Consider the following 17370-nt stretch of genomic DNA (forward strand, 5'->3'; position numbering starts at 1 on the left):
CATAAACCCAATTGAAATAATGAAAATTCAATTAAAGAATATTTGGCTTAATAAGAAAATTGATTTGCCTCTTGCCACACAGCCACGGCGTGACTTGGCCATAACGCTTAATGGTTAACGGTAAATGCAAATTGCAGTGGCAGTGCCAGCCAGCAAAAATGGAGTCGAGGGGGTGCTGAACTCGTATTCGTACCACCTGCCTTCCAATGGAGGCAGAGTCTTCCATTTCCTTCTTCTTTGAACATTCAATTTCGATATTCGATTTTATTGGCAAAAAACACTGCAGACACACACACACACACACAGAAAGAAAGGAGAGCACGCAGGCAGCAGCGTATACGGGAGTCAAGTTGAGCGAACAGAAGGCGAAATGAAACTTCCTGCTTGCCGGCATCTTGCTGCTTCCTTTAGCCATCACATATCCTTACTGACACGACTTCCTCCTGGCCGGGTCGGTGCCGGGTCCGGGTCCGGGTCCGCGTCTGAGTCTGGCCTGGCCCGACTTCGATACACTTGAATGCAAACGTTCTGAATGTTTTAATAACTCGAAATGACTTTTTGCGGCGGCTGTTGAGAGCACGCGGGAGGAGTCCTGTTGGGAGTTGTGAAACTTGGGCTTAAAGTCCTCTCTCCCGGCGCCGCCTAAAACTTTCGACACGCATGCCGAGCAGTCTGGCTCGGGGACCTGGGGTTCTCCGGGGTGGGGGCTCCCGGGTGCCTGAGATCCACCTTATGCGATAAAATATTAATTGCAGTGCCGTGTGTATATGCATTTTTGATGTAATTGCCAATTTTAAACTTTGCTTGCGCCAAGCGGAAGTCGCTTCGGTGTTGGTTTCTGGAGGTTTTCGGGGTGCTTGGGGAATCCAAATGAATTCAATTAGCTGTGGGGTGGGAGTTGGGGTTGCGGTTATCCGAGGGTAAACGAGAAAATGGTTAAACTATTTCCAACTTGATTCATTACAGGGATGCCTGCCACGATTCCTGGACTAATCTCCGTCTCTCGCCCATGTTCGGGTGCATCTGTCCGAACAACCATATGAAAAAGCGCTGTGATCGTATCTTTAATATTGTTAATCACAATCCGTGCGTGGGTAAGTTTCGTCTGCCGATGTTCCACTGTTGACCGACTGCAACCACAACTATAACAACAACAACAAATACAACTACAATAACAATAACAACAACAAGCAATAACAACACAAACCCCACAACGCGTCAACAGCAAAGAGAGAGTGAAAAATTGCCTCGAAAATCGTGGAAAACAATATTGTTTTTCTTTTCATTATCCTCTGTTCTTATGTGTGTGTCTCTCTCTATATCTCTCTAACTATTTTCTATCTGTCAACCTCTGGTACACAGTTCTTGAGTTCCTTTCTTATCCGTATGGTACTCGTAAACTATTATGTACCAAGAAACTGATTTTCATTTCATTTGGTTTCGTTTTTGTTTCGGAATTTTCGTTTCGGTTTTATGTACTTTTGTGAAACGCTCAAAACCCGAAACTAGCCTAAACATTTAAGTAACCTAAACAAATACCAGAAATTAAAACTATCGCACGCTTCTGCATCAACAACAAAAAAATAAAAACCAAACTAGAGAAAACCCAACCAAAAGAAACCCATGTTCTGCGATCAGTAAACTGTAATCGATATGCCTATATATCCCCATATACAATATGAATATTAGCTATGCTCAGTAATCGTTAATATCACATATACGAATGTATATCAATATGCCATATATACCTACAATATATCAATGTAAATCCAAGCTGCCGTGTTTGAAGTCACCGTAAACTATCTCTCTCTCTCTATATATCTCTCTCTCTCGCCTTCTGTATCTGTCACCATCAAAGTATGTAGTAGCAGTAAGTCTTAAAAAAGATCTCACTAAGCCAGCCCATAAACTATATTTAGTCACATGCTAAGTAAACTGCCACCGAAACCAAACCGAGTCTGTGCTTTAGATTGATTGCACTCGAACACTTCTAGAACTATCTAACCGCTCTCAAACTCTAGCTAAAGCTCTACTACTACTATATCTAACCCACACACTAACAGCCACCCACACCCACAGAGAGACAGTCTCTACTTTCTCAAGAACCACAGGGCTTCATACAGTTCCATACAGGACTCCCCTTCCTCTATATCCCCCTGTTCTCCTATCCTCCTATCAGTCAGTTAAATGCTTTGATTTTATCACGCCGAAACATAATTTCATTTTCAACCATGTCCCCGCTTCTAGAGCACTGCACTCACTAATGGATTAAGAGCACCCACGAGTAGAGCGATCCGCCAGATAATATTATCTTGTATATTGTATTACATTATAAGGGCGAGCACTAATTGCACTAATTAAATGCTCGCACACTTCGAATAAACCCACAACCCACACTGTTGCACACTGTTATTTTAATGGAGAAGCAGCTACAACAATTTGCACCTCTGCGGCACTAAACGATTCTCTCTCTCTTTTTGTCTCTTCTGTTCCCCGCACCGCACGCATGCCCTTCCTTGCATCACCACCAATCCGCACCCCCTTTTGCCGGCTCTTTGCAGATAGAATAATATTTTTCCCCAACGGTCTGCCCAAAATGAAGCAACCGAAACCGAAGGCAAAACCGAAACCGAAGCCGAGACCGAGGCCCAAACCGAAGCAGAAACATCCTTCGCACAGCCTCAATGGCACCACCGAGCTCATGTCCAACAACATAGAGTACCACGACGAGCCAAACAATGAGGCACGAGAGGATCCCGAGGATGGGAACCAGGAGGAGAACGAGACGGATGACGACAACGCAGAAGCTAATGGCGATGCCGACGTCGACGGCGATGAGGAGGACTCCGACGACGATGATTATGATGACCGCATACGGGCTGAAATTTATTCAAATTATCCACACTATCTGCATCCACCGTCGTGGGGGATCAACAATCCGCTGGTGCTGGCCTCCCACAGTCCGCACACTCTGGACGACGACGATGTCGTCGTAGAGGTGGCCACAACGAACCACCACAAGAAGCCCCCCCCCCACTCCCACATGGATGACTTGGAACGCAGCTCAGTGGATAACGTTGTGGTGGTAGTCGATGCCGGACCGCCCTCGCATTCCCATCCGCATACGCACACCTACTATACGCACGGGGAGCAGTCAGGCACTTCGACCATTGGATCGGCAGGGCCAGCGCCAACGATTCCCAGCCCACCTAAGTATGTGTGGGGCTGAAAAGTGGCTTGGGTTCGGGTTCGGCGTGGCCGAGCTGGAAACTTCCCTCACTTGGGGCTTACGCTGGTGGCATCTTGGATCAAGAGAGGGCGGGAAACTTTTCACGAAACTTTACCATACACATGCACATGTGTGATTGCGCCTCTATCCGAACCTTCTACAGCAGACCCGCCCACAACGCCCCATATAAAACCTTTCATTAACTCGACTCTTAACCACCGAGGCAGCTGGAAACTTTATGCAGAAAGCTTTTAAAATAATTGACTCACTTGGGTATGCCACAATTTCCGGTTAAAAAGCCAACTAATGAATAAGTCCAACAACTGCTAGCAGACTACAAATAAACAGGCGATTTGTGTGCTCTTTGCTTTCTGATCCCTGGGCACTTGTAGACCACTTATATAATCTGATTTTAATGCATTTCATCTTAATAAATATTCAAATGAGTCATGCACTTGGACAGCAGTTTCTCCAAGCTGGAACGAACCCAGACAGGCGGGGAGAAGGCGGGGTACCCGGGAGGCATGTACAATTAATTTGTAATGCCTGTAGCGGAAGTCAAGGGAGTCAGTCTACCGGTCCGATAGCCAACCTGCTTCTGTTCCGCCCCTCATAGTGGTAATTGGCCATTGTATCACCATCACCCCTCTCATTGTTATTCCAGGAATATCAGTAATGCTTTAAGCCGATTAATGCCCGACCCTGACTCAAAGCCATTTTCTTACCGAAACAAACAAACAAAAGTTATGTAATTTGCCAAATACAAGTACTTATGCAACTATGCAAATAAAGCAAGCACCACGCACATGACTCACACGTTCACAGCACAACATTTCACTGTACTTCCTGTATCTCACCAGGCCTGTTTGTAATTTGCACTTAATTATCTGTATAACTCTGCAATCTATTTAGCACTGGCACAAAACTGCACAAAACAGCACTTCTCGGTGATTTAGTCGCCGGCAGCGATATAACCCACCGCACCTACACGGGCCCCTCCATGGACGAGCGAGGTAAGTAAGACCTTTATCTAATTGCACTTGTTCCACCAAACATTTGGGGATAGAAATTCAATAATTTTTTATTCGGAAGGACAAGCTTTAGAGATATGTATGTACATCTAAGGCCAAACTGAAAGATTTATCCAATTTTTCTATTTTGTTCACAAACTTTACAAAAGTATAACCGGCTCTAAATCTTCCTTGGCTGAGAGCTTGAAATTGAGTTATAATTTTATGGATTTTAAAGACTTTTTATAAGTAAAAATTATGCAATACTGAAACAGCGAAATTATATAAGTTCTTTTACAAGAAAATCTAATATATAATTTCCAATGAAGACCAATTAATTCGGAAATCTATATTTAATATTAAAAAAAACTATATTTAACTTTCGAGAAAAAGTTCTATAATTTTATGTTTGTTTTTTTTTTTTTTTTTTGGGGTCCTATTGAAAGGTATCGAAAGTTAGACCTCATAATACGTCTTATAATACGAATAATTCTTTTCGGTTATTCGTCCACTGTAAATGCGTAGTGAGCGAAAGGTCAGGTCAAACCATACATTAGCCAATTTGCGTTTAAGTAAGTATCCCCAAGAACATGGTTAGATGAATTTTAGCACTGAAGCACTGCAGTCATATCCAATATCTCTCAGCACCTGGCTCTCTCTCTCTCTCTCTCTCTTTCCCACTTGCTCAGCACCTTTCACTTGCACACACTGCACAACCCCTCTTTCTCTGTCCTTCCAAGCTTATTAGACAAAGGAGATAAAGGATAGGGCCTGCCATCCTTTGTTGCTTGTAGCTCCTGCTTCTTGGCATTAGCTACATATCTGCCAGAGAAATCACCAGCAGTTAAATAAACGCACAGACACAGATACTAACATGCACAGACACATCCCCTCCAGACTCGTGGAAGGCGCACAGGTGCCATAAATAAGCATTTTGTTCTCTATATCAAAATCGAAGCATCGAATTACTCTGCACTCCACTGCGGCTCTTTGTATACTGGTACTACTATTATACTCTTAGTCCCTATATTATATAGAATAGTTATCTTTTTGTTGTCCCTATTTTTACATGCAGCCAGCCAGCCATTCACCCAGACTCCAATCATCTTTCCAGCATTTGTTAATGGCCTAATCAATGCATCCCCTCTGGTACTCTGTTACTCTGGAACTCGTACAATATATAGCCCTCAATTGTTCGTTGTGCATTTCTATTTTTGTTTATTGCCACAAACTTCACTCGCATTTGACGCTGGCCGTCCATCATGCTCTCGATGGTGTTTTGTTTGCAACGTTGTTGTTTTGCTTCAGCCCTCACTGTGGACAAAGCTGCTGGACAAAGCTGTCAATTCCCAATCTGCCTCTGCATTGTCCATTGTTGCAGCAGCAGCAGCCTCCCAGCCGGGGGACTGCGGCTGCCCGTTGTTGTAGATACTCGTATTAGTAAACTATTTATGCACGTCAAACACACACACACACACACACGACCCAGCGATCCCCATACAATATGTATGTGCATGTATTACCTTATTTACGTATATGGCAACCAGTAAATTAACAACAGCTAGCAGCGGTAATCAGTTTAGGGGCATTCCATGCCAGAAATACCAATAGATAGCCATAAATAATAGTATCGAGGCAGTTTCTATATTTTTTATATTTTACTACAAAATTTAAATTGAAGTGCTTTTGTTTCTGATTGGAATTTCTCAAATGCAAAGCACAAACATTGCGGAAGGCCTGGAGGGCTTCAAATCTGTCGGAATAGCATCAACAATATCCGGCAACAATAGCTCGTGAAAATAAATAAATATGATTGGGGTTGTAAAAGCCTTCGGACTCACTTGATTCTCAGCAATTTAAAAATGATCGGACTAGAACAGCCCATCCAGATTATTATTATTAAGTTTATAGTTGATGAAAAAGTGTAAAGTTAAAAGACAAGGCCCATGCTTTATATTTTAACGTGCTTTTATTTGATGAACAAAATTCGTCTTGAACATAATAGATTTGTCTATTCCAAATGAAATAAGACATTTCATAACATAGTAGACAATAGCTTGTTTTTAAACTATGTTTATAAAATGTCTTCTTTTTTGTCCGTCAGTAATCAGTTTCACTGTTATGAATGATTTCTGTTTGATAGAGTTCATATGTAGCCTTGTAGGTGAGGGGTATTTGGTGTATAAAAATCAAGCCGAGCTTTCAATTTGAAAATTTAATTAAGCACAACTAAAAAGCAAATAAACCGATTTGTCAGCATTGCGCCAATAACAAAACAAGTCAAACATGCACTCCACGACTGACCCAACACAACGTCACCTCCAGCACCTCTAGCAGTACCACCTCCAACCCACTCATGCACATACTCTTTCACAGACACATATACACACCAGTATGGGTTAGGATGTGGATGTTTGCGTGTAATAAATATTTTCATAATATTGTACAATCCACTTAGAAGTAGCAGCGCAGAGCAGAGGGCCACAGGGTTGATACCACAAACACACACCCTCGCTATTTCAGTGCACCATTCCCAGTACCTCTGGCAGCATGCTTGTATTGTGCATGTCTGTCATGCATGAATGTGAGAGCTTGTTGCAGCTGCTTGCAGGGCTGCTCCTGCTCCTGCTCCTGCCCAATTAGGGCATGAAAACCACGGATGGCCGTTCGGCTATTTGATATGGCAGCCGTAACCCGATTCCCAGCCAGATGCAGCCTGCTCCAATTTCTATTCACACCCTCGAACACACACACACACGCAGACACATACGTAATTTTGGAATTATTGCACATTCTGAAATTTATATGCGTTGTTTATGAGTTTGTTTAAAATTCGCGCACTCCGACTGTTCATGTTTCTGTTTCTATTTTCGTTCCAGTTCACGCTCCCATTTCTGCTTTTCCGTATCCCCGTATTACCGTATTTCCGTATCTGTGTCTCAATGTTTATGTGCACGTTTATGTTTCTGTGTGTGGCGATTCATGTGCGAGCATCTGTGTAAATCGCCTTTAATGCTCTTTTCTACACAGTTAACATTGCATGAACTGTTTTGTTTGCTTTTGTGTGTGGTAAAACGGCAAGCAAAATGACCGAAATGCAGTAAATTCGTTTTGTATTGAAACAATCAAGCGGGGACCACATTGCGTATACGCAACAATTAGATAACATGGCCCTGATCCACTCCACGACAAACCGTTTACAAGCGCGATTGCAGTTAACAAACGGAGCTAATCCCATTCAAGCTCCCCCAGAAGACATCCTGAGCTCCCCCTTCACTGTGCTTGTTTGGCAAATATTTACCAGGGAATGCGAGCGACAAACATAAATACGAATCAACGCATACATACATACATATATAGTATAGTCGTACTCGTAGAGACAGACGTCTCCCGACAAATCCTTAGCCATTTAGCGCCAGCAGTTGACCCTCCAGCGATATGTCTGCTCGCTCCCAGCTCCCAGCACACTCCGTGGGTGGAGAGGCTTCTGGGTGGGACGTTCGTTGGCATCCTTTTGAACTTTGAGCCAGGCACCTCCAATGAAGCGCACTTTGGCGTGCTTTTGCCGAGATAAGCAATGGCAATGGCTGGCTGCAGCGGGGAGTCTGTCCTCAGACCTGGAGCTGGCTGTCGTCGAACCGTTTGCCATTTGCGCGCTCTATCAGCGCATGACATTTGACAGACATTCTGTTTATGTGTGGCCATTGATAGCAACGGGGCCAAAACCCCGAAAATGTCCATCGAAGCGTGGCCAGACTGAAATGGAAATCGCTTTAGCCCTTGGTGGTTCCCCAGCAAAGCCGATTCAATGCAAAACGTTTTACTGGTCTATTTTCCCAGCACTAATTGTGGATAACACCAATAATAATTAAGAGCACATTTTTTTCTTCTCTGTACTCGTATGTTTAATCAAATTTTCTCTTCACTTTGGTTAACACTCTCTGACTTGTGTTTTGGTTCACTTTTTCTTGATTTAATAAACTCTTTTGTAGCAAAAATGATGTGCCAAATATATTTGGCATATATATCATTTTATTTTCATACCAAATAATTAATCAAAAGTCGATTGTAAGAAAGCCAATGACCAAGCAAAAAATCGATACAGAAATTAATGCGAATTTGATTGGAAAACTCAAATGCTGCGTAGCTGCAACAACCACAAATAACAATAACAATAACAACTAAAACAAAATAACAACTAAGACTACAACAACAAATCTTATATAGAAGGCACTGAACAAGAACAACAACCACAACTACAACTACAACCATTCTACCCCTCTCTCTTCTTGCTAATTCCAAATTGCAGTAAGAATATTGGGCATGGACGAGAGACTGCATCAGAGAATCTTCAATGATAATTTGGCCGTAATTGATACGCCCTTGATTGCCATGGGCGGCCCGGGCTCCGGCTCTGGCACCGTCATCGGTTCCGGCTCTGGCTCTGGCTTCGGCTCCGGCTCTGGCTCTAGTTCCGGATCCGGGTTTGGGTTCTCGGGCGGCTATAACTATAACTATCCGGGCTCGATGCACGGCGTGCCCAGCTATCCGTTCAATATAAGCGGCTTCCATCAGCGGCACATGGCAGCGGCGGCCGTCGAAAATGAGCCATTCGATATCATTGATACGGGCCTCGGCTATGGCGGAAACGGAAACGGAAATTCCGGTGTTTACTATCAAAGTATGTGTACACGTAATAGCATGAACGTAATCCATAAATAACTGAATCCACGTACTACTACTGCATAGGAAAACAAAAATACAAAAAAAGCTGCAAAAAGTATATACCAAATGAAATAACCAGATATACATACATATCCATGTATTTGTGTGTGCAAACTCCTAGAACTAATTAACAGGCAACAAAAAAAAGAAAGTTCGTTTGTTCATTCGTTCGTTCGTTCACCATTTTAGATAGATTTTTGTGAATTTTTTATGATTTCCATTTGTGCCGTCCCCGCCCCCCTGTAACTAAGTACACCCCCTCCCCCTTCCATGTTGTAGGTACATTTTGTTGGAAAACCAAATCCAAATCATTCCAGTTTTCGTTTTTGCGTTGAAAGTGAATACATACTGAATACATACTGAACATATACAGAATCCAGAACCACAAAATGGCGTGAACCGAGCGCGGTTCGTGGCTTTGTGCATAATTTTTGGCATTTGATCAACTTTTAAATATTAAACAAATCCAACCAGTGAAAGTACAGTTACAGCTCAAATAAAAAAAAAAACAAATATACATTACAGCTTATTTATAAATATATAAATATTTATACAACTTTAACTCTCTTTTGTGTTCCATCATTTTTACGTAGCTTGCCATTTGATTTCAGAGTTTTTGAAAATGTTCCTACAAGAATATACTAAAACCAAACAATTTGCTTCAAATGCGTTACAACAATATTTTCTACTATGAATTTTGTTTGTCATTTTGTTTAACTAAATGAAAAGTAAAAACGAACAAACTCAAAATTGTAAAAAAATGGTAATATTTTCGATAAAAACTTATATTTTTCGTTTAGCGTTAATTGAGCAAAATGAAAATCTTAAACAAAACCCAGACTTAAACAGAATTCATTTAATTTCTTTCCTAAAATATATATTCAAACTAAAACCAAAAAGAAAGACCAATACAAAAACCAAAGAACCAAAAACCAATTTTGTTACAACTCAATTCAAGCACACTTTTTTCAAATTTTTTCCAACGCACTAACAGTTTTTTGAATCCAAACCAAACCAAACAACAAATAACCCAACGACAAAGCATTTCATTTTTTTTGGCTCCAAGTCATTATACTCGTACCATACCCTTCAAATGCAAAAATATATTTGTACCATTTGTGCCATACAACAATCTACATGGAAGTACTACACTAGACATCAAATTCATTGTTTCATACAAAAAAACCACAAAAGCATCTGATTTCTTTGTACTTCAAAGACAGCGCCTAGGAACTTTCCATGCAGACAAAAACTACTTGACCTAAGGTTAAAGGTTTAAAAAAAAAAGAGCAGAAAGCAATAAAGAAATCCCCTAAAACAGAAAAAACGATTATACGAATACAAATTGATTGTGTTAAGACATTTTTTGTTGGCTTTGCTGCTGCTACTCGAATTTGTGTTTGGCTTATTCCGTTTTCCGTTTAAAATTTAATTATTTGCGTGTACATTTGTTGGTTTTTTTTTTTAATACGTATTCATTTCATTTCTGCCGAGTCTGCAACGAGTTGTTCTGTTCGTTTCAATGAACACGCATACATACACCCACACACAAAGAGTATTCATTCAGAAAACCAATAAAGTGTGCCAAAGAAACACTCGTTCAATCGGAATAAAATTTGCATAGAATCATGAGAGCTATGAATGCCTGAGCCGGACACAAAGTGATGCCTACTTTTGAGGTGTACCCATACAGACAGCCATTCACCCACCCACACACACACACAAACATACACAGGAGTTAGAACATATCGTTGCCGATCCCCTTAAAAAGAATCTTTTTATCAGTAGGTTTTGGTAGTTTTTAAAGTCGAACAAATAACTTAAATAAATACCTTTATATTTAATAATAAATAAATATATCTCTAGAACCTAGTTGTGTTTTGCCAGCCCTGCGACCCTACGATTACGCCCCCCTCCCTCAGACCACCAAGTAATAGCCCATAAATCCCCTTATTGACTCTCACTTTCTACTCTCCGAATCTCCATTCTCCCCCCTGGATTACAGTCATAGGCAATAAACAAAATTTGTGGAATATTTGCATTTAATTTACGTTATTTATGTACATTTTTGTTGGTTTTTATTCAATAATTTTGATCATTTTTTTGTGTTGTGCTGCGGCGAGGGGAAGAGCGAACAAAAAGTTGGTTAATTAAAAAGCAATCGATAGCTGTCACCCGCGACAACCTGGTGGCTATCTGCTTTGCTGGGGGCCTCTGTGATTGATATTCTCATATGAACATTCGATTTGATTTGGTTATGGAAATATAAATGGTCATTGTTCCCCCATCGTCCCCAAAACGTAATTGAGTTGTGTGTTAGGCCCTAAGCGCCTATAATCATAACAGTTAAACATTAAATACAGTTCCATGTGTAAATTATATGTGAATGGAATAAATAAATAAGCCAATTGAGAGCGAAATTAAAACAAATAAATGAAATTAATTAAGAGCATAGAGCGGCAAATATGCACAAACAAAGGCAGAGCCAGAGCTCGCATTTATTTAACATTTTAATTAGTCCCAAAGTTCTCTCAATTGGCGTAATCAAGGATTTCACGTACAATTGGATGTGGATTGGAGAGGGCTTTAACCAGAAACAGAGCCAAACCAAATCATTTACCCGGCTAACGCAGTTTCACCAGGTTGGGGTCGACAGATGGAAGGGTGTGTGTATATGGGGTTCGGGTTCGGGTGCAGATGCAGATGCAGATGCGGGTGTGGGTTTGGGTACAGCGGATAAGTCGAAAAATCCGAACCCGAATCGAATATGTTGAGAACGGTTGGGTAAATTGAAAACTAATGAACTATTTCAAACATTTTCTCCACGCCTGCCCTGCCCCGCTGTGGTCACTAAACTCTCTGTCCAACGATTCGACTCCGACTCTCCTGGGTAACATTTGCTCGATGCAAATGCAAATGGAAATGGAAATGCAAATCCCATTGCCACTGCCACACTTGGGCACGTTTCGGTCCGTTTGCCGATGCAGGTGGTCAGGATGTGGAAGTTGACCTCTCAACGGAAATAATCAAGCAACACTTTCAGGTGAGTGCCGCAAAGAAAAGCCCAAATCGAGGCACGCAGGACAATTCCAAGTGCTGCTGCAGCAGTACACAATTTTGAGCGCTTATTACTTTTTCCCTTTCCTCTGTTCAAATCCCACTCCCAACACAACCTTCCTTAGAGTACCTGTCACACAGCATTGGACACCTGCCGGGAAGATCCGTCCTGCTCGTCGTCCCTGCAGCCGATGCTGATGCATTGTGAACTGCATCGGTGCAATCGCAACGCGTGCATGACATCGCTGCAGGCCTTTTATAAGGGGCCGCACGAGGACCTCAATCTAGACATTGCCTTTTGTCTATGCAAGTAAGTGGCTGGACAGTCCAGCAGCAATTCCCCAAAAACCACCAGCAGCACCACCACGCACCACCAACAATCGCCAACAATTCTCTCATTGTTCGTCGCAGAAAAACCAGCAGCATGCAGCAGAACAGCAATCGGCACGACATGTGCATGATTGCACAGGAAAAACTGCATCCCGTCTGTGCGCAGCGGCCGCCCGATAACAGTAATCCGGCCAGCTCCAATGGCATTTACTACCATCCACCGCCCGCCTGTCATGTAGTGGCCGAGAGCTGCAAGGAGGATCGCGAGTGCAGGTGGGTACAAAGGCCATATATCAAAAATTTACCGTTAAGCGGAAGCGGAAATATGCGCAGCGCAATGTAAATTTCTCGCCATGAAAACGATACACAAGTACATGGCGGTTATCTCTTTTAGTACCACGTAACGAGAGAGTGGGAGGGTATATCGAATCCTTGAAAACGTTTGAGTCAGGTAGCGCCTTAGGATATTCAGCCTGATCCCTCGATAAATAGACGTGTTTTCTTTTCTTCCCCATTTTTCCATCCTATTTTGGTTTTGCGCGGTTTTTGATCTGTTATTTACACAATACAAATATCATTCTTCTCGGATAACTAATAACATCAGTAAATGAAAAATAAAAGAAAGGAAGGCAAACGAAAATTATCTATTGAAGTAATGCCATTCAGAGGGTTATAAGAATTTCACGTAATAAAATATCAAATTAATTTGAGCCACGGGAATCCGATAGTCGGCCCAAACTGTCTCACTATTGCAGTTTCTGGTTCCCTATTCGTTTTCAATTCAATTAAGGCAAATTGCATTTAATAGACTTAGTCACACGCTCGCGTTCATATTGAATTAGAAGCGTTTAGCCACGGCAAAGTCGGCGAAAGCCGCAACTTTGATGGCACTTTGCTAAACTCGTTAAATTGACAACGGCAACAGGAACAGGACCCACAGCCAACAACTGACAGGAGTGGCCAGGAGAGGTACTACGGCTGGATTTTCTCTCAAATTTAGCAGTTGCAAGCAAGCGGGGCATAAAATTACCAGTTGGCTGTTGGCAGTTGGCCGGGAGACTGTCAGGCTCCGCTCGCCAGACCATCCTCTTCATTAAACCAGGCTGCCATTTAAGCAGGCCAAGTTGCAGGCTGCGGCAGAGAGTTGACAGCCAAACTAAGAACCTCTCCAGCTAGGCTGGGCCAGACCGCGCGAATGTGTCAAACACAAAGTTAAGTTATAAATAGGATGCAACACCCACATGCAACAACAACACCATCTCCAGAGAGAGAGGGAGAGTGATGTGTGTGTGTGTGAGAGAGTGCGAGTGTGTGTTTGCATAGCTCTGGGGGCACAAGAGTGTTTGGGTGTTTGTTTGTTGCCATGTTACGGCTGAACGACCGCAAAGTACGTGGTCGTAGCTGTGGCTCTGGAAATTAATTGCCTTTTAAGTGAATCGCACTTGCTTTGGCAAACAACTAAATTGGACTAATGACGCTCATTTTGTATGCTGCAGAGAGACAGGGGCAGTGAGCAGGAGAAGGTGGAGGTGGAGGTGGAGGCGGTGGTGGGTGTCTGCCCCATGCTTAAGAACTTCTATGCAACGTGTGCCCCTCCCTCACGCTCACGCTCTCTCTGTGTCGAGTGCTTATGTTGACTTATTACGTATACGACGGGTTGTGCGCCAACACGTGCCTGCGCCTGCCGAGAACCCAGGAGAGGGAGCGTTGTTCCAACTGAATGCCCATTTGTTTGGCTGCCGTTTCATTGAAGCTGCTCCGATGTCTTAAACTGCACTTGGCCGGCTGCGTGCTGCAACTTTTCGTTGCACAAGCGACTGCACGCAGTGTACTACAAGTCCAGGCTTACAATCTCCCAACGATTGCGTCAGCGGTTGATTGGGCCGACGCTGACGCTGACTCGGAGAAATATTCATCTTGTAAGTGGGCAAAGTTTCAGCGAGGCTAATGGGGGAAAAAAGTTGCGAAGATTGCAAAAAAAAAAGGTGGGCTCAGAAAGAGTATTCAAGGCAGCTTCGCCATAGAAAATTCCTCAAAGCAATTATGAGTATTTTCCCATGGAAATATTCCTTTTTTTCCTTTTTGAAACGATGCCCCTGGAGACTTAAGCTTTGGGGAAATGCAATCTGCTTTACAGCAATGCATCCGATGCATTGAACCCTAATTAGGCTGCAACCAATCTGATTGGAATGCTAACGACTCAGCCATGAGCCTCAGTCGATAATCCACAAGTGAAATATTACGCATACGTCGCATGGCACTTGACAAAAATCTCACCCAGATTCCAGAAACCAGGAGCCTCGTAAATTTTGTAGCGGAAGAAGCATTTGCCCAAGACTATGAAATGCAGTAGAATGCCGAGAGTAATTTCAGCATAAATTGGACGACATCAATCTCAGGCCAGGGTGCTGAGAGAATGTGCCACCGGCGACTGCAGTGCAGGTAACGGTAACTGGCACTCATTCACAGACATCACATGTAGCAGGGACGAGGCATGCAACTGGAGCTAACTAGCGCATGACAGCAAACCTGAAGACATAAACAGAGACATTTCCTGCATGGGCATGGGGATGGGCATTACCTTTGAGCAGCTTACTCGGGTTTTTCTGTTCTGTTTAGCATTACCTGAACTTCGTGTTTCTCTCACTTCTTGGGGCAGGCTCAAGCTGGAGTACTACGAGCAGGCCTGCGCCGTGGACAGCGTCACCAAGAAGTGTGCCGGGCGACCCAGCGGCTGTCGAACGGCAATGATTGGCATCCTGGGCACTATGCTGCGGACCACCTGTGCCTGCCAGGGCACCGATCCCCAGCATCTGTACCAGTGTGTGGGCTGGCGGCGTCTGTTGTGGATGAATCCGTGTGTGGGTAAGTGATCCCTGTCCACTGTAGCGCCTGGAGTCATTCCTCGATACTTTTAATACTTTTTCTTTAAAATATACACATCAATTCAGTGCAGAATCCTCCACTGGAAGTTAACTTTACTTTATATGTCCCTTTATCTTAGTGACAGCTTACTGTATACATTTCCTGCATCCTCACTAACCGACAATTTTCCGCTCTTTGACAGTTGAGGCTCAAAAGGATTTCCATATGAAGCGATTGGCTGAGCTGGGTTTCCTTACCACCACCACAACAACGACGACGACCACGACGACAACAACAACGACAACAACCCGGGCACCACCACCCCCACCGCCACCACCGACCAGCACAACAACGACGACGACGACGAGCCTGCAGCCGAAGCAAACGGCCCGGAAGCCGGCCACGCACATCTTCAAGGACTTCAATGCGGTAAGTAGGGTCCAGGTCCAGGTTCAGGTCCAAGTCCAGGTCCAGGCGGGGCATGTTTGAATCCTAATTGCCCCACTGCGGTCAACTAGTGGCCGTCCATTCAGCGCTACCCGATTTTAACAAGCATCAACAACAGTTACCTGTCCAATTCTCCCTCTCACACCCCATTCCCCTTTCTGGGACTGGGACTATCAATCCATATAGTTTGTCGGTCCGGTTTCTGTTTTCCAATCAGCACTCAATCAGTGGCTCTACAGGGGAGGCGGCGGCGGCGGGTACAATATGCCACAACATACCAGCCAGACCAAAGTCCACATCCAGCTCCACTCCGCCTCGCTTCGATTCTGGTGCAGAGCCAGGGCCCAAGCCAGGGTCTGTTGCTGGTTCTGGTTCTGCTTTTGGCCCAGTTCCTCCGGTTGGCAAACCGACAAAGCAATCAATTCCTGACCTGCAGCTGCACCAGAAGCAGCAACAGCAGCAAAAAGATTAAGCCCCCCCCCCATACACAAAATATTCGCATTCAAACTCTTTAACATCTTTTCGTCCTTCCCTTTCATGTGGCAACAACAACAACTATAACAATAACTGCGAACAATTGCAACAATGAACCGCAACGAAAACCACAAAAAATGCAAATAAATAAATAAAAATGTACGAAAACAAAAACAAAAAAACCAACGTACACGGCACAACAAAATTGAAAAACCACGAAACGCAAAACCAAACAAAAAACAACAAAAAAAAAACTGGGGGAAAACGCGGACGAACGGATGGAAACAGCAGCCAAAAGAGAAATCAGAGCCAGCATCGGTAGAACACAATTATCTCGATCCACCCGATTCGATACCGTTACCCAGCGTAAACGTCGAGAGCGGCGGAAATGGCGGAAATGACGATTATCACAACGGCAATGCCAATGGACACGGAAATGGCAATGGCCACGGCAATGGCAACAGCAACAGCAACGGTAGCGGCAATGGCAATGGCAGCCGACGTAAAAATGGCGGAAAGGGACGTGGCAGTGCCGGCAGTGTAGATTTCGATGATCCAGTAATTTTCGTTGACCCAAGGGAAACAACAGAGTTTGTGGGCATCAGCATCACAGAGCCGGTGACCACAACCACAACAATGGCAACCACAACAACAACGCAGCCGCCAAGTAAGTAAATGCAAGTGGGTTATAAATTGGAACTGGGTGACAGAGTCGCTGGAGTCCTGGATTTGGGACCTCCTCTTCCTTGATGTATGCACACGTGTTCGCTTATACAAGAAAAGTTTGTATTTTAAACAAACATGGCACGACTCTCTCATGCCTAATTTAAAGTTTTGACCAGCTTAATACCAATTATGGGCCCCTCCTCACACACCTTGTATAGGGAGGTAGGGTTTTCCCACCAATCAGTCATCCTCGTGTTTGGGATTCGTTTCCGTTTTGAAAGTCCTCCACATAATTGATGCGGTGGCTGCGGTTGTTTGGCTAATTGAAAGCATAACTCAGCGCCCGACCATCATTATTATTTTAATATTTTGTGCAAAAATCATTTAAAATTCAGTGTCCACATTGGTTACCCCCATATCCGCTTGCATATTTGTACGACTATTCGTGTGTGTTTCTGTGTTTGTTTGTGTCTGTGTCTGTGGCCGGAAATGAGTTTGCTTTCGGATGATGTGGCAATTATGTGCGGCCTTCTCTCTAGTGAAAAGTTCGTCCAGAATGTGTCTTGC

At 43.5% G+C, this 17370-nt stretch overlaps 1 protein-coding gene across 4 annotated transcripts in view; it reads left to right on the top strand.

Moving 5' to 3' along the window:
* Window positions 1-17370, top strand: part of LOC6587658 — a 58595-nt gene that overhangs the window by 36304 nt on the left and 4921 nt on the right. The window contains exons 5-14 of one of the 4 annotated variants that reach the window (XM_026990326.1): window positions 967-1094; window positions 2562-3213; window positions 4142-4242; window positions 8549-8920; window positions 11952-12007; window positions 12147-12331; window positions 12433-12624; window positions 15011-15216; window positions 15419-15645; window positions 16429-16804. In XM_026990326.1, coding sequence (XP_026846127.1) covers window positions 967-1094; window positions 2562-3213; window positions 4142-4242; window positions 8549-8920; window positions 11952-12007; window positions 12147-12331; window positions 12433-12624; window positions 15011-15216; window positions 15419-15645; window positions 16429-16804 — 2495 coding nt within the window. The remainder of the gene's footprint in view (window positions 1-966; window positions 1095-2561; window positions 3214-4141; window positions 4243-8548; window positions 8921-11951; window positions 12008-12146; window positions 12332-12432; window positions 12625-15010; window positions 15217-15418; window positions 15646-16428; window positions 16805-17370) is intronic. The other 3 variants (XM_026990334.1, XM_026990337.1, XM_026990344.1) reach the window with 3 other exon arrangements.

The sequence above is a fragment of the Drosophila persimilis genome, unplaced genomic scaffold (assembly GCF_003286085.1).
Source record: "Drosophila persimilis strain 14011-0111.01,24,50 unplaced genomic scaffold, DperRS2 tig00000000-arrow-pilon, whole genome shotgun sequence".
Classification (NCBI taxonomy): Eukaryota; Metazoa; Arthropoda; class Insecta; order Diptera; family Drosophilidae; genus Drosophila; species Drosophila persimilis.